This window comes from Colletotrichum fructicola (genome assembly GCF_000319635.2).
Source record: "Colletotrichum fructicola Nara gc5 chromosome Unknown KSG_Nara_v1_contig01, whole genome shotgun sequence".
Taxonomy (NCBI): Eukaryota; Fungi; Ascomycota; class Sordariomycetes; order Glomerellales; family Glomerellaceae; genus Colletotrichum; species Colletotrichum fructicola.
Genome location: NW_027094051.1, coordinates 163,223 through 183,983, shown reverse-complemented (window position 1 = coordinate 183,983; position 20,761 = coordinate 163,223). Strand labels below are relative to the sequence as shown.

Below are 20,761 nucleotides of genomic sequence, written 5' to 3'. Positions count from 1 at the left end.
AACCAGAGCATGCTGTTCATCTCTGCATCTGAAGTTGCCCGTGTGTTGCTGCACGCTCGAGGTCAGCCCCCAGATGCACAGTCAGCTGCTGCAGGAATGCATCCAGTCTACCTAGGCACTCATGGCACTCCAGGTAAGGCATTCAGTGTCTTCCCCAGACCACCCAGACTGCTGCGGATCATGGTACTGGGATTCTGACGGGCCTGTCCATTGCCGGCCACTGAAAATCTCACAAATGACTGTGGTGTTTCCCCCTTCCACTGCAGGCGGCAAGTGGCGGCTCACCACCTTGGACCTTGCACCCTTTTCCCACCTGGGCCTCTACTCTCTACTATGTACTGCGACCGAGTGACGGAGCACAAGAGCTGAGGTACAAAGTACCTGTGACACCTGGTCCCTGTCCGCCTCGCCTTAGCTGACGGGGACGCAAGTTGACTGGACTGACAGCACGTTCTCCGACCTCCCGTCCCCACTGCGGTGACCGGGTCCATTCGTGAATGCAGCAGACGGGCTGCCACCAACGCAAGGCGAAGGTACCTACCTACTTACCTACCTGCACCTTTACGTTAGCAGCACCTCGACACTACCTGAGGTAAACCTCACAGTGCTCTCCCCCCAGCCATTCGTCACGTCCCACAGTCACGACCGACGATCCTGAACTGTTCCCGACGACAGCTTCAATTGCACCTCCACACCCCCTGCGACTGGCCCTTTCTCGACGCGTATCCTGCTCGACATCACCTCCTCTTTGCATCGCCACGCTGTTGCATGCACCTTGCTCCTGTTGCGCGCCGCTATTCGCCCACGAGACGCCCGTCCTCATCGTCCCCCTTCACGCCGACCGGACCAGACCCCGACCCCGAGTTGTTCTCCGTCCTGCCCGAGACCGCCGACCACGCCGAGCTTCGCTTCGGTCGGCCTTGACCTGACAGTCATCGCCAGACGGAGGGATGCAGGCGAATAGAGGGAATGCCGAGGCCCTGGGTCGAAAGGCCAAGGTGCGTTGCCTCCTGTCCCTATACCCTTCTCCCATGCTCGCGCCTCTGTCCTCGACCACCGATCAGCCCATGACGAGCCCCTGAGCAGAGCATTCGATCGCTCTGCGACACATCTACATTGACAACCACTTGGGATCAGTAATGCTAATGCCATGCTAGCTTGCTCGCTCGTACCAGGAGCTTCTTGAGTAAGTCTTGACCAAGACTTCCTCCCCATGATGCTGCTTTGTACTAACCAACAACTTCTCTCCCAGCGAGTTTGCCAACAAGGATCTAAGCTCTGTCGGCAACTACACCCTCGGCCGCCTGATTGGAAAAGGCTCCTTCGGCAAAGTCTACTTGGCCACCCACAAGCTTACCAATGGCTCCAAGGTACGCCACTACATTTATCTGGATGGGGCGATATCCGAAGCTGCCGTTACTGATATGACCTGCGTAGGTCGTCCTTAAATCTGCGAACAAGGGCGATTCGAACCTCGCCCGTGAAATCCACCACCACCGACAATTCGTCCATCCTCACATCGCCCGACTCTACGAAGTCATAGTTACCGAAAACTTGGTCTGGCTTGTGTTGGAATACTGCGCTGGTAGGTTTGCATTCGGTCTTACGAAGATGCAAGAACACTTACCAAACTGTTGCAGGCGATGAACTCTACAACTATCTCCTTGAGCATGGCCCGCTGCCTGTTCACAAAGTCCAAAAGATCTTTGCCCAGCTCGTGGGCGCCGTCTCCTACGTACACCAGCAATCATGCGTCCACCGCGACCTGAAGCTCGAGAACATCCTGTTCGATAAACACGAGAATGTTAAGCTGGTGGATTTCGGCTTTACGAGAGAGTACGAGGGCAAGTCCAATCACTTGCAGACGTTTTGCGGCACGATTTGCTACTCGGCTCCCGAGATGCTCAAGGGCGAGAAGTACGCGGGAGAAAAGGTCGATGTTTGGAGCCTCGGAGTCATTTTATACGCCTTGCTTTGCGGAGAGCTGCCCTTCGACGATGACGACGACAACGTCACACGGACGAAAATTCTTAGCGAGGAGCCAAAGTTCCCCGAGCATCTGCCCTTGGCTGCGATACCTTTGATCAAGTCGCTCCTATCGAAACGGCCATTGCTCAGACCCTCGCTTCCGGAAATCCTGTCGAACCCTTTTCTTGCCGAGCATGCTCCGGCTCAGCACGCAATTCTCAAGCTTACGAGGCCGCCGCCATTCGCGACCGTTTTGGAGAAGGAAACCCTGCAGCGCATGCGTAGCGCAGGCGTCGACATCGATTCGGTAATCGAGAGTGTTCTCGCTCAACGATGCGACGCTCTGGCTGGCTGGTGGACCTTGCTTATCGAGAAGGAGGAGCGGAAAGTGCGCAGAAGGGAGAGAAAACGTCGCGAACGAGAAGCGGAGAACAGGAGTTTGCGCCGCCTATCCGCTGCGTCTAGCAGGCTCGACCGAATTGCGCCTGTTCTTCAGGAAGTTGACGAGGATGGTGGACTGACGAATCGTTTCATCAGACTCGAAGACGCGCCCATTACGCCAAGAACCAGGGGCCGCTCAGAAAGAAGAAGCGCACATTACTCTGACTTCAATGACCTGCCAGGTCTTCCAGAGCACACCAAGGAGAATGGAAGTCCAAACACAGAGGAACCTCCGCCTCCCATCGACAAGGACTCCATTCGGTCTGCCAGTACGTCTAGAAATCGTCGCCCGGTGCCGCCCCCTAAAGAAGGGCACATCCGGAGCGCGAGATCTCGGGGTTCGACCCTTCACCTCGTGACCACGTCGGAGGCTTTGGCGGCTAACGGAACGCCAGAGCGACCTGCCGAGCAGCAAAAGGTTCGAAAGAAGCCTTCTCAAGCCATCATTGCGCACTGGAAGAACTGGACGCACTGGTTCTTTGAGAACACTCGTAGGGGTAGACATGCGAACAAGCGGGGTAGCCACTCCACGCCGAATCTGGTCGATAAGAACGGCGGTACCGGTGGCATTAGCAAGCACTCCAAGGATACGAGCCCGCGGCCTCAGACGAGTCGGCAGCCGACTGCCGACGGCGCTGTAGCACAGGCGAAGGCCGGACTTCCTCGTGGTGTAGTAGCCAACGGTCATGCAAATAAGGCGCTGCCTGGACAGAGAGGGTCTGGCAACTTTAGCAGCAGCCCAGCATCAACTAGCACCGTTACGCCTGGACACTATCCCTCGCGTATCACGACGTCGTACAAACGACAATCATTATCTCCATCTCCCATGACACCTCGATCGACTATGCGTCGCTCCTCGGCAGGACTGCGGGGCCGCAAATCCACGTCTTCATCCGTTTCATCCATACGTTCTATGCCTCATCATCACCACTCTCACTCCAAAGCTTCGTCGACGAGCTCAAACGGCTCTGTATCAACCAAGAACACATTAGGGCGCGGACAGTCACCCCATCATTCTTCTGTGAAGGTTCTGCCGGCCACTCCAACATCCACAGCGTTCCCCTCCAACATTCGTCTCGTACGAGGGCCCGGTCCTCCAGCTCCTCTTGCCCTCTTCAACGAGGGCATGCCGTCCGCCTCAGCGGGAATGCAAGCTCCGGGCTCGCCAAATCCATTCGCTCAGGGAGGTGGGATTTTGTTCGCCAAGCGCAAGCGAAACATCTTCAAGGGCCCCATGTTGGCCTTTGGCGGAGCGAACGCCAGCGGCAGCACCACCAGAAGCACAAGTTCCAGCCACTCAAGAAGCGCAAGCGCATCCGGAATGGGACGCAGGTCTGGCGAAGCACCGATTCAGGAAGAGGAAGAGGGCGAGGAGGCCGAGGAAGAGGTTGAGGAAGTGGATGCCTTCAGCCCCGTTGTCGGTGGGCCTGGGGAACGCATCGAAGAGCGAATCTATGAGGAAGGCGAGACTCCGATCGAGATACCTTCGCAAAGTCAGGCCGGGTCAAAGTCATCAGATGACGTGCCCCCGAAAACGCCCAAAACCCCCATTACTCCCATCACTCCTCAGACGGCGATCCCTCCGACGATCCCGACATGAACCAAGAAATCCCCTATTATTATTTGTTTACCTTTCTCAAGCGCACTTTTGAAAAAATACCAGTCTGGAATTTTGCTTTGTTGCGACTACCACTATACAGGCCCAAATGGAATGGGCCGAGGCAAAAGCTCTCTCTTATTGTTATTTTCTGTATATTTCCCCCTCGGCGCCATGTACCATACTTAGAGAGGATACCTTGTACTAAACAGAGGGTGCTGATGCTTTTGCAATTGAAAAGAAGGATTCAAGCCAACGCCACATGTCTCGTGAAATGCCATGTCTTCCGTTTAGTAAGTCTACTACGCTGTTCTTGCCTTGGCAGCCTCATCCAGGCCTTGCCTAGCAGCTACGATCTTCTCAACCGTCTCATTGGTTGCGCATAATGACGCATCAAAGGGTTTGAGTGTAGAGTCTCCCATGGTCGCCAGCGCGGCCAGACCTAGGTATCCATGGTAGATGTCAGGCGGTCCTCCTGGGTACTTTGAAAATCCACCGATCAGATGTTGTGTCTTGCCCATGAGGAAGCGGCGCGAGGGGACCTCGTCGATGAGATCAACGTGGCCCAACATCTGCATTTTCTTAGTAATGTTCACTGACTCCATCCTGGCGTCCTCTTACCTGCAGTGTTCCTCCAACCCACCAGCAGTAACACGTATCCGCGACCTTGTTACACCGTCCGTTGAAGCCCACGAACCGAGTGTTCTCGTCCAGCGTAAGCTGTCCCAGCGTGTCGGGCAGGACAAAGTTGGGATCATCCTCCTCATCTTCGTCCTTTTCAAAGTAGTCAAACTGGCGGTAGACGAGGAACTTGACCAGCAGCTCCACGTCAGCGAGGCCCTTCACGACGGTTGCACTTCGGTGCGCGGTCGCTCCCTGCGACGGGGGGCGGTCGAGGAGGTAGAGCGCGCTCACGGCGCAGTAAGCGTATCCAGCTGCACATCCCAAGTCAGCCCACCGCCAGCCAAACATCCATCATAGGGTACAACGTACCGTGCGATTCAAGCTGTGAGCTCTCGGCAAGCCCGCCGTCGTACGTCTGGCTGCGTCGAATATGCCCGACCATCGCGTCGACGTCAATGTCCTCGACCCAATCCGCGTCCCCCTCCTTCATATCTCCCCTCAACATCCACCGCGTTGCCGCCGCAAGATAGCAAAGTCGCATATCCCTCCCGCCCTCGATCCGCCCGTCATCCAGCACGAGCTCCCCAAAGCTGCCATCAGCTCTCTGCAGCCTCCGCAGCCACCGCAGCGTCTTGACCCTGTCGACGCCGGCGTACGCGCTCTTCGCGCCCTCCTGCCCATCCGCGACGATGGCGAAGATCAGCAGCGCAAAGTACGTCGCGGCGATGTTCGCAGAGCTCGCGTGCCGCGGCTTCGGGGCGCCCTTTTCAAAGTCCCAGCCGGCGCAGACGTCCTTGGGCAGGGCGTGCGTCGGGGAGCCGCAGAAGCCGCCGGCGGGGTGCTGCAGGCCCAGCACGAAGTTGCGCGCGGCGGCGCGGTCCTCTGCGGTGAGGAGGTGTCTGTCGGAGGAGGACGGGGAGAGGATGTCGAGGGCGGCGAGGATGAAGAAGATCAGGGCGAGGCGGGTGCTGTCGGAGCTGGTGTACTGATGCGGGAGGAAGGTCTTGTGGCAGCGTTGCCAGTATTTGATGTGGCGCTCTTTTTCGAGCGGGATCGCGGAGTCGGCTGCCATCTCATATGGTTGCGATGTACAACGAATTGAGGTTCGTGGTTGGAGATGATGGAGCATTCAGCATTCCCATCCCCAAAAGTGCCACGACCAAAACATGCCAGTCCGGGATACCGACGGCACCTACAGGACCCCGCCCCCACCCCATCTCAGCTCTCAAAGTCCCTTAGCTCCAGGCGCTAGCAGGGAAGCTGCACCACTGGAAGCCTCGCCCAGCTGTAAGCTGTGGCAGGCGAATGGGAAGCTGCGCGTCGATAAGCCTCGCAGGTGCAGGATTAGCTCGCACATCCACGTCGATAAGACACATGACGGGATGCTTGCTTGGCCGACTTTTTGTCCCACGCGCCGCCGACTGGAACCCCCTTTACCAAGCTGCTTCTTCTTCCTCCTCTCTCCGTCGCAACACTCATTCTGACCCTCAACCTGGACGAACGACCGTCCAGATAAAATCAGACACCATGGCGCTCATTTCGGCAAAGACCATCATCACCTCGCTCTCCCTATTCCACGTCACCCTCGCCTTCTTCTTCCTGACGAACCCGGCCACCATCGCGGACCAGGCCTTGGTCTACGTGCTGGGCGAGGCCATGGGCATGGTAAATCCCCCCGCCGTCCCCTTTCTCTGGCTATGAATGCGTTGTTTGACTGACTTGAGAAATTTGTAGCCCCATGCCCGTAGCTTCGAGAACAAGTCTCCCGCCCTGGCTTTCCTCGCCGCCGTCCTTGGGATGCTGGGAATCAGCGACCTCGTCACCCTGAGCATGCCCGAAGAGATCTGGGTCGACTTCCACTGGGGAACGCAGGGTACGTTTTGCGAAACCTCCTTCCGATCACTCAGCCAGCTAACTGTACCACTCCAGCTCCCGCCCGCCTCTTCATGTCCCTCGTCTTCGTCGTCTACACCTTCGTCTTCGGCCCGTCCTCGCCCCTCTACGCCAACGCCCGCGGCGCCCGCTTCGCCCACCCCAACGCCCACGCCCACAACCCGAACTATACCCCCTCGACCTGGGGCGGCGACGGCCTCAAGAACCGCGTCTTCCTGACCTTCGCCTTTCTCGAGATGGTGAGCTGGTTCTGGGTCTGGATCACGCTTCGCGAGGAGCAGGAGGCAATTGCGAGGGAGAAGGCCAGGAAGCAGGAGGCGGCGCACCCGGGTGCGTTCTAAAGAGGCAGACGGACGTTGCCGCGGGAGGTATTGTGGAAGAATCACATGCATCAGTGGAGTTGGACGAAGGCATCACGGAAAGGGATATACCAAGCGAGCAAGCACTTGATTGTAAAGAGACGGGTAGCATGCATGACAATTCTTTTGAACTCCTTTGCTTTTTTGTGATACACTGCCGCTCTTTTATATCTATACAAGGTCGGGTATGGATCTCCAAATGTCTCATCGCTTGTGCCTAGAGGAAGGGGCAAGACTACGAATATCTCAGCGCTGCAGCGAAGCTCTTCACTCCCACTGCACCATCTCCCATCCCTTGACATTCGTCCGCCAGCTGTCGGCGACCTTTTGCGTCCACACGCCGACGTGTCCGCCGGCGACCTCGCGGATCTGCTGAGCCAGCTTGTCGCCGTCCTCAGCCTCAAAGGTCCACCTCCCCAGGCGCGCGCCCAAAGAATCGCTCTCCTTCTTCAAGAACGCCACGCGCGCCTTGCCCTCCTTCAACGCCGTGGCCGCCGCTGCCTCCAGCGTCTTCACATGCGCCATCACGTCCTTGGGGATGTTGCTCTGTCCGGAGCGGTCCCGCTCCTTCTCGCGCTCGTTGAACGCCACGATGTACGACGTCGCGAGCTTCACGGCCGCGGCGGCGTCGCGGAGCACGAAGAGGCCGTGGAGGGAGCCGAGCATCAGCAGCACCTGGGACTCATCCGCCGTCCCGGCAAGGGCCTGCGCGCGGAGGACGTCCAGGCCGGATTTGACGGCGGAGGCGATGCTGGAGAGCAGCTCCGGAGGCGGCGGGGTGCGGCTGGCGGAGACGGCGAGGGCGATCAGGGAGGTGAGGAGGGAGATGATGTCGTAGTACATTTCCTCCTGCTGGGTGAGGTGCGTGCCGCGGGCGTGGAGGAACCTGCTCATGGAGGTGTTGAGGCGTTGCAGGGACTCGAGGATGTAGGTCTGTTCTGCGGCGGCGGCTTGCGCGGCGTTGGTGACCTTGTACGAGGACGGGGCCTTGTATGATAGGAGGTCGAAGAAGGACTCTGCGCTGAGGGCGAGGTGGGAGCGGATGTTCTGTATGGAAGTGAGTATGTGGACTTGGGTGATGGAGAGAGGATGCTTACCGATGGATCGGGCCCGAGGCGCAGGACGTCCCAGATTGGCCTGCTGGTCGATGATTCCAGGTTAGGCACGGATCCGTAGTCGATAATGTCTCTTAGGACGGTCTCGTCGACAATCTCCTCTGTCCCCATGTGTTAGTGTCATGAAGCTGCAATTAAGAGGTAGATATTCCTTACCAACCGCAGGCTCGTCAAAGATGGAATCGCTGCGAACATCCAGGGCTCGCCCAGCTCTCGACTCCTCCACGTACCCCATAACGAGGGTACAGCTTCTACGCAGACGCTCAATGTAGCCGGGAATGTCGAGGATCGCAGTGTAGCTCTCCGAGTCGAAGGCATCGGCCAGTCTCCTGGGCATTCTCAGCTTCAGGGATGTCTGGTAGTGAGCCTTCAGCCCTTGCATCAGGGCCCTTCCGGGGCTGTTGGGCGGCAGGACCAGCGTCGGGGCGACGGTCGACAGGCGGTCGAAGAAGTACGGGCCGAGGGAGTCAATGATTGTGCGCTTCACGTCCGCCGTGTCCCAAACCTCTCTCGCCCGCGACGCACAGCCGAGGACGAGGTAGATGCGAACCAGCACGAGTGTTAGCCTGGTGTGCTTTGGGGTTCTGGTGAGCTGATCCTCGATGATGAGGGCCGCTTGGAGGAGGCGATCTTGTCGGCTAGTCTTGGAGAGGGAAGTGGGGTTATCGATGCCGCGCTCATGCATGCCGCTCAGCCTGACGAGGCAAGTGGCCGCCAGGATGGCGAGTTCTGGTATGCAGTCCAGCGTTTGGCTGATTTCGGAGGAGTTGATGAGGGAGGAGTACAGAGAGAGCGCCGACTCCAGAAGCGTCTTCAAGCAGGCGGTGCAGGATGATGACTTATTGGAAGTAGAGCAGACTATGCACTTCCAGTCATTTGCCTTCTTCGGGTCGTCGTTGGGAACAGGGACAATCGTCTTTGATGAGGACAGGCCGAGATACTGCAGTTTGAAAGCCAGCGTTCGTACAGCTGCTGACTTCGAAGCGTCTTCAGTTTCCTTTGCCAAGCGTGGTACATACTCGTAGGCGAGCTCCTTGATCTCCTGGGGCGAAAGGCGTTCGGCGAAACCCTTGACATCTTCGAAGCAGGCGGGTGATACGGATTCAACGTCAATGTAGCGGCATAGCTGCTCGAACTCGCTGGAATTTCCATCAGTGGCCGAGTTAGGCTGCGCGAATTGAAAGGCGGCTTCTACCCTAGCCAGGTAGATGTTGCGCTTGTAAATAGATCGTATGTTTTCCTGTGCAAGGAAACGATCGATGAGCGAGGACACCTCGGTAGAGACTCTGCGTGTGGTGTCAGCTTCGGTTCAGCACAAGCAAGTAACGATAGTTCATACTCTTGCGCAGACTCTCCTATCCTGCCCGCAGCATTAAGGAACTTCTTCCACACAGCCCAGTCGCATGCCAACAGACTCAGCTGCCCCTTGTCGTCGGTCATTGACAGGCACACCTTGCAAAGGTCGTATACTGTCTTCCACTTCTCCTTTCGCTCAAAAACTTCAATTGTCTGGAGAAACAGGTCCTTGCGGCCTGACTTGAGTTGGTATACGGGGTTGAGCGTAGGGCCCTTGAGGGCGGCATCCCACTCGGCATCCGATGCATGAGCCTCCATGATGCGATAGAAAAGGAGGATCTCCTCTTCAGTCTTGATGGCTCGATCAGGGACGTTGCCGTTCTTCTCCGCGCCACTATGCTGTGAATGAAGTCAGTCGCTGATTGCCGCATTAGGACGGAATCATTACCTGCTCTGCAAACTGCGCCGCGCGCTGCATCTGCTTAAGGGCGAGCATGCCGTAGAGCTGCTTTTTTCCAGCCGGACATTGATCGCTGATCTACATTCCTGTCAGAGCTGTCGCGAATCAATGAAGAGATGGCAAATCTTACCGCTAGCAGATGCGTGACGGCAATATTCCAGAACATGAAGCTGCGCTCCGAAGGAAATGACCTGTCTAGAATGGCTGCAATCTATTTGAGTGAATTAGATCGAGTGAGCAGCTGTCGCAAACCCTCAAGACTCACTTGTTGCGCGCTGACGAGGTCCCAGTGCAGCAGACATGACTCCAAACACCTCGTTCCGCCGTTCTTGTCCTTCGGGTTGGCCTTCACGTAACGCAGCTTCAGGGGCCCAAAGGTTTCAGAAAACTCATGGTCCTCAAGCAGTCCCTCGGACGCCCATTCCAACAACTCAAGCGAGTCGGCATCTCTCACGGCGGTTGCATCCTTGACTAGCTTCTGCAGGGTAATCAGAGGCGCAGCCTTTTCAAGGGGCGACTCTAGATGGCTCTCTGCGACGATTTTCACGACCTGCGTTGGTGTTCAGCTGCGGTTTCCAGACCTATGCGGTGGGTGAGTGTGAGAGGGTCAAACCTCATAGTAGGGGTCGTTGAAGGTCCGGAATCGCTTCTCGGCGAGACGGATGACGTTGGCCCATTGTCCGTCGTTGAAGGCGGTCTGCAGCTGCAGATCGACGCCGCTCTTCAGCTGAGGCCGATTCCAGGACATGGTGATGCTTCTGATCGGATGGCGGGGCAGAATTGGCTTTGGAGGGGCACTGTGCACAGAAGGTGCAGCGGAAGCTAAGGGATGTGGGATGCAGGGTGTGATTGGTCCTTCGGGTGAATATTAAGCCGAACACCTCTGCGGTCCCAGACGGGGAGGCCGGATGCCCGCCGCGTGTCCGCGTCCGGGTCCGGGGAACTGTCCTGGCGGGCTGGTCCCGATCCCGATGCGCCACCTTTCGGGTCTTCTGATGGCCGCGCAACCACGAGACCCAGGCCGTCCTTTGACACTTGGGAGTTGAATTTTGTTCCGCGTGACCATATTACTCGTACATCATCATGACTCCGTCCCATGCATGCATATTTGTTACATAGTGTACAATATCCCGTGCCTGCCAGGTCTTGAGCGGGGGATGGCCGCCATCGCAGAGCAACACCCTTAACAATTTCAAGGGGTACCCGGATATAATCAATCATGTTTATAATCACCACCATGCTCCGTTCTTCTTGCGTTCTTCCTTCTTCTTCTCGAACTTTTGTCCTGTCAGTCTCGGTCTCGGTTGACGGGAAAGGCGGTTGGATAGCACAAACCCAGGCTTTTTTGCAATCCCTATACGCTCTGAGAAGGAATGTCAGCATATTGGATCACTGTAGTCAACGCAGAGCGGGGATCAGAGAAGGCCGTACTGGAAGTAGTCGCCGCACATGGAGCGGTCGCCCCCGTTGCGGTGCAAGCACCTGATGCTCTTCTGGGCAAACTCCTGGCATGGATCGAAGTATTCGCTCTTATCCTTGCTATCCCGCCAGAGTTAGCCAGCTTGCATTGGAGCATGGACTGTGCAACAGTCTTACGCATCGAACTTGCGGCTGCTCTCCTTGAAACCCTCGTCGACCTTTTCGACGACGGCCTTTGATGTGTCATCTGAGGACGACATTGTCACAGTCGGTTCGCTCTGGGTCGCAAGAGACGCCGTAGATTCAGTCAAATCGGGTCGGAGGAGTGAGTCACAGCACGTCGGTGGTCGTTGCTACGCTCTTGCGATCGCGGCTTGAACTGCGGCAGCAAAAGTTGATGCTGTTGCGATGCGACGACGTAACGATTGAGCACGGGCCTGTAATATGATAAGATAAGACGTTCACTGATAAGATAAGAGCTTTTTCAGCAGAGGAAGGAAAAGTTCCCCGCACGGCCAAGCGAGCGAACCCAACAGGCTGCACAGCACAGCACAGCACAGGGCAGGGCAGCGAGCAGCTGTGGACACAAGCCTCCTTAAGATCCGCCGCTATGATTGACGGATGCTCGCTACGGTTACAGCGCACGCACGCTACAGGTTCCCCCCAAACTCGACAACGGACAACTGCAGCCGACCAACTCCCAGGTTCCCTCCAGTCCGAGGAGAAGCGGATAAAGGTGCCGTCCTGGCCGATTTTGCCGACAAATTCAGAGTTTGTCCTCAATAAAGTTTCCATCTGTCTTAACTCTACATTTAAGGTAAAAAGGGGATATCGATGTCAGATCCTCTCTTTTGCATGGTGTTTAAACGAACGCCATCCAACTCTCTTTTGACGTCCTGTCTTCCATGTTTGATTACTCTGTACAAAAACCACTCATTTCACTTCTGTACATGCCCCCATACACACCACGCGTGCTTGGCATCGGCAAGTCGGTGCCAAGGTCCGAACAGTGGAGAGCATCTGTATGGGAGAGACACCGTCTTCTTTTTCAGAGGCCCAATCATCGCTAATCTGGCACAATTACGATTCAAGAGCTGCTGTCATTTGCTGACAACCCCCAGTGTCTTAGACGCAAACCCTCCCGCTGGTGTTGGTTCTTGACGACAAGAGATCGTCACTCAATCACCCACGACATTCAAACTCACTTGCAACTCACTTGCATTCGGACCTGCAGGAAATAGAGCGTTTACAAGTTGCCAGCGCTTAACATCACAGCAACGAGACCACGCCTGGCCCCCGAAGCCTTACCCAGTAGCACTCGTATTCGTCAGCAGTCGGAAACCACGGGCTCCAGGCTCGCCAACCCGGTCCGCCGGGATAGGATAGGAGAGGCAAAATCTCAGCAGCAGCCACCGTCACAATTCACGTCCAACTTCCAACAATTGCATCCTATCCGCACTCTCACCGCCGCAGCGGACATGAAGCGGGCTGTGAGCGGTGGGCGCGGAGCAGAGATTGCACGCTTGTTCTGCCCGTCTTAGCAAGCATTTACACCATCGGATCGACGGATGATGGATCTGCCAGGTTCTTGCGAAATGAGGCCTTTCTATGCCGCCCCCGTCGCCCCGAAGCCAAGTTGGTTTTTACTCTCTGGCCCACCGTGTTAGCGAGCAAGTGCTTGCTAAAGCCTGGCCCCCTTCTTCGACATTCTCTCCCCTTTACTAGCGTCAAATTTAGAAGAACTTCTGCCCTTCACGCGCCCCCCACAGGCTGTGCCGCAGCTACGTATCCGTATTTCGTACGCTAGTCTCTTCGCTTGCAATCCTCCTCGGAAGGGGGCGAAGGATCAGGTCGCCTCGGTTCCTTCGACGGCCCTCTGGGGGGGCGGTCAGCACTCAGACCTGACCAACGCCCAGCCTTCGTCGCAGACAAACACACAATTACTACCGTGCCGCCTCTTGGTGTTCAGCTTGTGCGGTACCGACGACAGTTGGGGCGGGCTGCCAGACACTTCGCCGCACCATTCGGGTGGACTTGTCAATCTAGGGCAATTTTGGCAATGGGTGCAATCTGGATGCAACCAAGATGAAGATCATGCGACATGCGATCGTGGAACGACACCGCCCCAATATCGTGTTATTGCAACGGGTACCAAGATGGCCATCGAGTCGTCCATGTTGACCGTCGTCTCCATCTCCCATCAGGGTTCTACCATCTTTAAACGGCTCACATGGAATGAACCATAGTCGATGCGGCCTGACAACTAAGCATGCGTAAAGTAACACAAATGGGGACTTCATCAATCTCATCGACATCTTCACAGTTCAATATTGTCGGCTCAGATCAACAAGAGGCCCCGAGGCTCATTCGCCCGCTCGCACCCGGACAATGCGTCCGGCCCCGACGCACTTCCCGTTGCTCAATTTCGTCCTCATTTTGCTGCGTTCCCCTTTTTCACCCCTCCCCTGCTGGCGGCGGCCTTCCTGCTGGCCTCCATCGCGGAACGCATACGATTGGAGGAAAGTAAAAAGATGGTGAACACCGCAACTGAAGGGCGAAACGCGTCCCTACATATCAATGATACGCTCAAGTGAGCGTTGTTTTACAGGTTGAGACTTCTGAGACCACGAGTCTGTGATAAAGATAGACATTTGGAGTTCCAAGCCTGTCAGTCCAGTACCGAACTCCAGGGCCAAGGCTGTGATCTATCTATCTGGCTGACTGGTGATGACCACAATGTTAGCGTTGCGTCTTGCATGAACGACCTGAAACTGGGCGATTATCTGCTTCCTTTTACTCTACTTTCCCCCTCCTTGACAAGCCATTCAAGTGTTGGCAGCCAACCAGAGGAACGGGCGCACTTCATCTTGTTCCAACATGTTTCTCTCAAGCGAGCTATTCGGGATTCACCCGGGGGTCTATCCCTGCTGTCAATAACCAGGGTTTTCAATCTTCGTCCCAACTTTGAGTCGTCCATTCGGCTCCCACACGTACAAACCCCGGGAAACCCATGGCCCAAGAAGGTTGTTTGGGTTAGCCGCGCCGCTGCAGGGGGCCACGGCGCGATCCACCATCACCCTGTTTGTTCGTTTCATATCCGCATCCTCACTTTAATCGCAACGGCTTCATTAATGAAATCAACCACGCCCTACCCTCGGCTGCCGCCGACTAGCATGGATCTGACAGACGCCAAAGACTGGTTAGCCCACCAGATGGCTCCATCAGCCTCATCTCCTTCAGAGCGTCCTGCAGCTTTCCTGCAGCCTTGGCAGGGGAAGCGGATGAGACGACTGTCTCCATCACAGCGCTGGCGCCCTTCCTCTCTAGGACGTCCCCATACCCTCCACGAGTCCACATTGCACTTTACTGTGAACTGGAGGCGCTGGATGTGCTGTTCGACCCTCAGGGAGTCAGGGGCCCTGGCAAGTCTGGGCACTGACGGAATCGCCAGCTCTAGCCGCGCGATGGGGAGGGAGTCCAGATGTGCCCCTACACATTGGTTGCCTATGTCGACTTAGTGCGGTGAGATGGGTCTGCCACCGGAGATGGGCTTGGATGATTCGAGATTGAGATGCAAGAGGGGGAGGGACGGTAGAGATGGGCTATGGACGTAGGAGATGTAGCCCAGAAGGGAAAGGGGATCCGTTGACTTACACACACAACCTCATCAACGCGTTATAAAAGTCTTCCATCCCACGCACGCTCTCTTTCTCGTCTCTCTCTTTTCTCCATCATCACAACTGGTGTCATTCTCTCATTCCTTGTACTCAGGTCTCTCTCTTGTTGGCTGTGCCATACACTCATTTCGAACTAGACGTTCAACCACGCTCACTAAGCACAACCTCGCAAATCAACTTTCACTTCTTCACTCCAACTCTACACCTTTTTTGAGACTTTCGTCAAGAAACCAAAACAACCGTCAAGATGCGCTTCTCTTACACCGCCGCTGCTCTTGCTGCCCTCACCGGCCAGGCTGCCGCCCACGCCCGTGTCTACGCCCTCTGGTCCGACGGCGCCGAGATCCAGGTCGATGGCAAGTCCGGCCTCGAGTCCTTCATCCGCAGCCCCCCCAACAACAACCCCGTTAAGGACATCACCTCCAAGGACATTGTCTGCAACGCCGACCCCTCCGCCAAGACCGGCTTCGCCCCCGTCGAGGCTGGCAAGTCCGTCGTCTTCGAGTGGTACCACAACACCCGCGGCGACGACATCATCGATGGCTCCCACAAGGGTCCCCTCAACACCTACATTGCCGAGTACACCGAGGGTGACGGCACTGGCGCCATCTGGACCAAGATCGCCGAGGAGAAGTACGCCAACGGTAAGTGGCCCGTCGACACCCTCATCGCCAACAAGGGCAAGTCCGGCGAGGTCACCATCCCCGCCTCCCTGAAACCCGGCAAGTACCTCCTCCGCCACGAGATCATCGCTCTCCACGAGTCCGACACCACCTACGACACCAACTCGGCCCGTGGTGCCCAGTTCTACCCCTCTTGCGTCCAGATCGAGGTCTCTGGATCCGGCTCCGACGTTCCCCCCGAGAACTTCGACTTCCAGACCGGCTACAAGTACACCGACAGCGGCATCCACTTCAACCTCTACAACGACGACGCCTCCAGCTACAAGGCCCCCGGCCCTGAGGTCTGGACCGGCGGCGCCGGCTCCGGCTCTGGCTCTACCCCCGCCACCAGCGCTGCTCCCGCTGCCACCTCCAAGGCCGCCGCCACCTCTGCTGCTGCCGCCCCCACCACCCTGGCTACCCAGGTCAGCTCTGCTGCTCCCGCCACCTCTGCCCCGGCCGCTACCTCTGCTCCCGCTGCCACCCCCTCCAAGGCCCCTTCCGCCGGCTGCAAGCGCCGCCGCGCTGCCCGCAAGGCTCGCCGCTCTGCTCACTAAGCGCTTGACGCTGATGAGAGGAGAGATGGGAGTTGTTGAGAGTAATTAGAGTAAGCAGTTCTCTGAGCACCTTTGGGTCTCAAATGAACTGTGGGAAGGAGTTTCACTTTTACACCAGACACCAGATGTGCAATCCAGGCTTACTGCGTCCTGCCCGGTGCACGGTATCCGAGTCTCGAGTTCACCTTTGAACTCGGTCTCAAACATTCTGCATTCCTGTACATAGTACCTTGTATAGCATTAAGCCTGCATATACCATGATTTAAGCGCTCCAATCGTGATCTCAAACGTGACTTCTGAAGTGTACTTGATGTTTGCACAACTGTGATTGTGCCCTGGCAACAGGGCAAATATGGTAAACCTGTTGCAAAGGTTTATGACTTACTCCTTTTTCACGAAACAAGCGAGGCTTTCGCATTTGCAGGTCGGAGCAGTCCGCCGTCGGTTGGATGTTTCCATCGGTCCTTCGCCGAATGATGCCCCCAATCGGTAATGAGCTCATTGGTCGTCTTATATTAAGTCAACAATTGCCGTCGCAGTTTGATGCTAGTTCTTACCGTGGGCCGCGTGGATGTCGCAATAAGCTCCACCTGGCTTGATATTGAGTCAAGATATAGCACATATTAATCGTGGCAGTGGATCATATTGAGCGTGCAATAAATTGTCTTGGCAAGATCGTTTTCGCAACAATGTCAAAGCTTTCGTAGATCTCCCACTTCGGACGGCATACACAATGTCAGCGGGCAGAAAAACCTAAAGGCCTATGTCCGTACAGCGTAGTTTCATTTGTAGCACGAGTCATTGCAGCGCAGAAACGTTTGATTATTGAGTAGAAATCGATATAATTCTCAGAACCCGTCACCTAGGGTCATCTTGGTAGGTCTGGTTCTTCCCCTGGCTCTCGATCTGCGATTCAGCCCAACTGGACTCTCCTCCAGCAAAAGAACGCTCATCCTTAGTCTCCATCATCTCGTTCGGAAGCAGTGCTGTACTAATGACACAGCCTAGCATGACACCGCCGGCCAGATACAAAACGCCGTTGATGTTTCCATCTCCGCCGTTTTCGCCGGGCTGCCCGTACAGGTGCTGTGCAATGAGGGGACTGACAATACCGAACAATCGGCCCCAGAACCCCGCAACCCCGCAGGCCGTGCCACGGACCGGGGCCGGGAACGCCTCGGGAGTCCAACCGTAGAGCACGGCGTTGAACATGGACTGGAAGAAGTATTCCATCGCGAACAAGCCTTCGTTCTTTGCGCGTGTATCGACAGTTGAGAACAGAATGATTGAAATCCCCATCAGAGCGGATGAGATCACCATTGTCCACTTCCTCCCAATGGCTGGGACATGGTACATTAAAGCACCCAGCAGGACACCGACGATCCCTGGGGCGTACGTGTAGATGTACGCAGCGTAGGTGGCCGAGAGACTGACATGCGCCTTGCCGTTCTTCAAAGCCAGAATACTAGGCAAGTAATGTCCTATGAGAAGGAGTTAGTCTCAGTTTCTGCTGCAAACTTCAAAATGTCCTTACCAGCCACGGTGAACCCCCAAAAGTCCATAATGTACGTCAGCCACACCAATACGGTCAGCCGGATCATGGGAAATCCGTCAAACAACATCTTGTATCGGCCAAGCTCAAGCTTCACCTTTTCGGGCCACTTCTTCTCCGTCTGCTTCGCACCACCGCCCAGTGCAGATGAAGTGCTCCCAACAGAACCGTCGTTCTCGTCTGACTCTAAGGAATGGAACATCTCCAGCGTCAGGCCGCAACGCTTTCCGTTGACGTGAGCCATGTGCTCCAAGGTCTGGATCGCTCTGGCGTCGTGACCACGATAGATTAGATACTTTGGCGTTTCTTGAAACTTGAAGACGAAGAATCGGAGGACGAATACGAAAAGCGTGATGCCGCCGAGTGTGAAGAGGAGATATCGCCAGCCCATGTTGTCGACCCGCGCGCAGCACTTTGTTCCGGGCGCGACGTTGTTGCATGACAGGAGCGGTCCCTCGTCGATCTGGGAAAAGTTGGGAGAGCATGAGAATACGGGGATGAAGCCAAAAGCGACGGCGCTGCAGACAATCACACCGATCGGTTGAAATATGGACAGACAAGCCAGCAAAAAGCGCCTGTTCTGATCAATGTGTCAGAGGACCGTAAATACTCGATCTTTTGGTGAGTTGACCAACCTGGGGAATGAACTCTAGAGTGATGGTAGTGTCGATTGGAATGTTGCCTCCCACCCCTACACCGACGAAAGCCGTCAATACGAGAAACGTGTTGTAGTTGTTAGACGCGCCCAGGCAGAGCCCAAATATCGATGCGATGAGGCAGGTCAAGTTGAAGGCCCATGTGCGACCTGGCAGAGGTAAGTTCAACTGCCACATGAAGGTTCCCGGGCAATCTCCAGATCAAGGACCTTTCGAGTTAGGAATGTGCCGAGATCGTCATACCGATGATATCCGCCAAGAATCCCCAAACGAATGCGCCGGCAGTCAACCCAGCGTTGAAGCTCGTCGCAATGTTCCCAGACTGACCGTCCCCAAAACCCATCTCTTGTTGCAAAGGCTTCAGGACCAATCCGAATGCCTGCGCCCATAGCAAATCAAGCATGTATCCGAAGCCGCAGAGACCCCAGATGTACCACTGATATTTACCCATGCCCTGCGAGTCGATCTCGCGATTGATCAGCACGCATTTTTTCTCGTAGAGCGACAAGCCATCAAGGCCGCGGAGCATGGGGCTCGTTGCGCCCTGCCTGTCGACCTCACCCAAACCGTACGCTGGACCGCCTTCGAGCGGCAGCTTTGTTGTGTCGGTCGCAGGCATCGCGTCTGTCATTGCACAAAGTGTGATTTCGAGTGCAAGAAGGTGAAGAAAATTTGCGACGACGGGTACATCAAGGTGATATGCGAAATGGAAGCATGCTCTCATAAGCGCAACGTAGTTTATTCTTTCTCGGCTGAGGCGTTCTGAGGCGGCTCACATGGGACGAACCGGCGCTTTCAGAGTCGTTGATGTCATGGATGGGGGGACCATGCGGGTGAGATGTATCATCATGTCATTTAGCTCCCGCAATTGGCTCCAAAGCAAAATGTGGTCGCATCCTGCATGTGAGGAAATCCAGTTGCGGACGGAAAACTCATGCAAGAACACACAATCCGGTGTACGGGGATCGTCACATGGTTGGCTGTGTCTCACTTGCACCACGTGGGGTGCTGTCGCGGTGGCCGGTGATTGATGCACGGCGGGACTGTCAGACTCAGGCTAAAAAGGACGTTGTGTAGGCGCGCATCGGGTTGTGATAGGGTCGTAAGAAATGACATGACGATCTGCCGGAGCTTTTGTAGCGGGCCAAACTTCTTGGCTTGAACTGCGAGTGTTCCGTCATTGATCTTTGGTTCGGGACTAACCGGCCCCCAAACTGACGTGACGTCCGGTCTAGACCCTTATCCGGCGAATGGCCGTTGGTTATCTAATGCGCGGTCGCATTTCACAAAGTCGTGATTCGGGATATCCGAGGTTGAGATCGGAGAGCAGCGATCGGAACTTTTGTATCTGATGCGTCAGATTCACTAGGATTGTTGGGAAATACGAGATGATGGCCGAGCAAGGATGCGTTGATCTTATAGAGTTGCCCAATCTGTGTCTCCTTTGTGAAAACTTGAAAGAGTACTCTAAATGTGATTATTAATCATAAAATGTCAAGACATACGTGTTAAATGCGACGATAATGCTCAGATTTCGGGGGGAGTGGCAAGTGAATGATGCCTGAAGCCAAATTGAAGAGGTTCCAAGAAGATTGCCTTAAGATCCTCATTGAAGGTTACTTGAATAAAAGAAAAAAGACACAAAGTTCAAGGAACTATTGCCAGATCTTAAGCCGTTTGAGACATAGTCATTTCCCAGAATGATCGCTGTTATCAACGTTGAATGGTAAAATGATTTGTTCAACTTCACATGGAGATATTGCATTATGACAAATGACCTCTAAACGCTGTGTTTCATAAAAAGACTTGCTGCATATGGCTAGACAGTTCGCTCAATAAACGGACTCGATTCGCGTTTAGTAGTCCATCTCCTCTTTCTTTGTTACAGTTTACTTCTGGGATCTACCAGCGTCTCTCTTGGCCTACATGAATACTAAATCTGTATCCACTGATAACGTTGTCCTGGTATCCAAAGTCTAGCCAAAAGTCCCGACTTTCATTCCCTGATTTAGTTCACGTCACCATCGTGGCTTAACAAGTTCATTAACCGCTGATGTTAGACAAACCATGGTCTCTTGCGGTCCCTCAACTAAGAGCGAACCGTTTTAAGCCCTACGAAACTCCTCATATGCGTTTCCGGGTCTATCAGGGGCAAAGAACCCCGCAACGGTGTCGTTGCCTAGATCACCATTCTCCTCCAAATGCGCCACGAGATCTAGACATTGGGCAGCGGCCGTTGGGGGCTGTGGCTTTCGGTGGCGTCTGCTTGTTGAATTGTTTCCCTCGCCACTGCCATACTATCTCGCAGGGCTGGGTGTGGCGGAAGAGGAAGCTCTCCAAGCTGTCCGTCCTCTGCAGATCACCTCGTAGCTCGTGTCTCTCGCCCAGACCATGCGGCGTAGGCTGATACACGCTCACACGCTGTACACTCACCCTCACCATAAACAAGCCTCCTCTGGACTAAAGTGCGGCAGAATGGTAGCAC

General features: G+C 55.5%; 7 protein-coding genes across 7 annotated transcripts; 3 read left to right on the top strand and 4 right to left on the bottom strand.

The window, feature by feature from the left end:
• Positions 1-950: 950 nt before the first annotated feature.
• ppk16 (Serine/threonine-protein kinase ppk16) lies at positions 951-4,009 on the top strand (the record flags this gene model as incomplete). Its single annotated transcript, XM_066150622.1, has 6 exons — positions 951-998; positions 1,158-1,186; positions 1,253-1,370; positions 1,438-1,585; positions 1,641-2,678; positions 2,805-4,009. 6 exons carry the CDS (start codon positions 951-953, stop codon positions 4,007-4,009), a joined length of 2,586 nt encoding a protein of 861 aa, XP_066009613.1.
• A 299-nt stretch (positions 4,010-4,308) lies between these two features.
• PGGT1B (Geranylgeranyl transferase type-1 subunit beta) lies at positions 4,309-5,702 on the bottom strand (the record flags this gene model as incomplete). The annotated part of the gene is made up of 3 exons (XM_032023230.1): positions 4,309-4,578; positions 4,628-4,941; positions 5,000-5,702. The coding sequence occupies 3 exons, from the start codon at positions 5,700-5,702 to the stop codon at positions 4,309-4,311; spliced, it is 1,287 nt and encodes a 428-aa protein (XP_031879898.1).
• Positions 5,703-6,157: 455 nt separating this feature from the next.
• On the top strand, positions 6,158-6,864 carry CGGC5_v000049 (uncharacterized protein; the record flags this gene model as incomplete). The annotated part of the gene is made up of 3 exons (XM_032023229.1): positions 6,158-6,295; positions 6,365-6,503; positions 6,560-6,864. The coding sequence occupies 3 exons, from the start codon at positions 6,158-6,160 to the stop codon at positions 6,862-6,864; spliced, it is 582 nt and encodes a 193-aa protein (XP_031879899.1).
• Positions 6,865-7,149: 285 nt separating this feature from the next.
• CGGC5_v000048 (uncharacterized protein) lies at positions 7,150-10,501 on the bottom strand (the record flags this gene model as incomplete). Its single annotated transcript, XM_032023228.1, has 8 exons — positions 7,150-7,929; positions 7,980-8,098; positions 8,154-9,283; positions 9,337-9,692; positions 9,742-9,831; positions 9,884-9,964; positions 10,019-10,303; positions 10,367-10,501. The coding sequence occupies 8 exons, from the start codon at positions 10,499-10,501 to the stop codon at positions 7,150-7,152; spliced, it is 2,976 nt and encodes a 991-aa protein (XP_031879896.1).
• A 481-nt stretch (positions 10,502-10,982) lies between these two features.
• Positions 10,983-11,432, bottom strand: CGGC5_v000047 (Cytochrome c oxidase-assembly factor cox-23; the record flags this gene model as incomplete). The annotated part of the gene is made up of 4 exons (XM_032023227.1): positions 10,983-11,030; positions 11,089-11,116; positions 11,185-11,292; positions 11,350-11,432. 4 exons carry the CDS (start codon positions 11,430-11,432, stop codon positions 10,983-10,985), a joined length of 267 nt encoding a protein of 88 aa, XP_031879897.1.
• A 3,664-nt stretch (positions 11,433-15,096) lies between these two features.
• On the top strand, positions 15,097-16,068 carry eglD-4 (putative endo-beta-1,4-glucanase D; the record flags this gene model as incomplete). Its single annotated transcript, XM_032023226.1, has 1 exon — positions 15,097-16,068. The coding sequence occupies one exon, from the start codon at positions 15,097-15,099 to the stop codon at positions 16,066-16,068; it is 972 nt and encodes a 323-aa protein (XP_031879895.1).
• An 858-nt stretch (positions 16,069-16,926) lies between these two features.
• On the bottom strand, positions 16,927-18,895 carry CGGC5_v000045 (putative MFS-type transporter; the record flags this gene model as incomplete). Its single annotated transcript, XM_032023225.1, has 4 exons — positions 16,927-17,549; positions 17,603-18,200; positions 18,256-18,425; positions 18,520-18,895. 4 exons carry the CDS (start codon positions 18,893-18,895, stop codon positions 16,927-16,929), a joined length of 1,767 nt encoding a protein of 588 aa, XP_031880001.1.
• Positions 18,896-20,761: the final 1,866 nt, after the last annotated feature.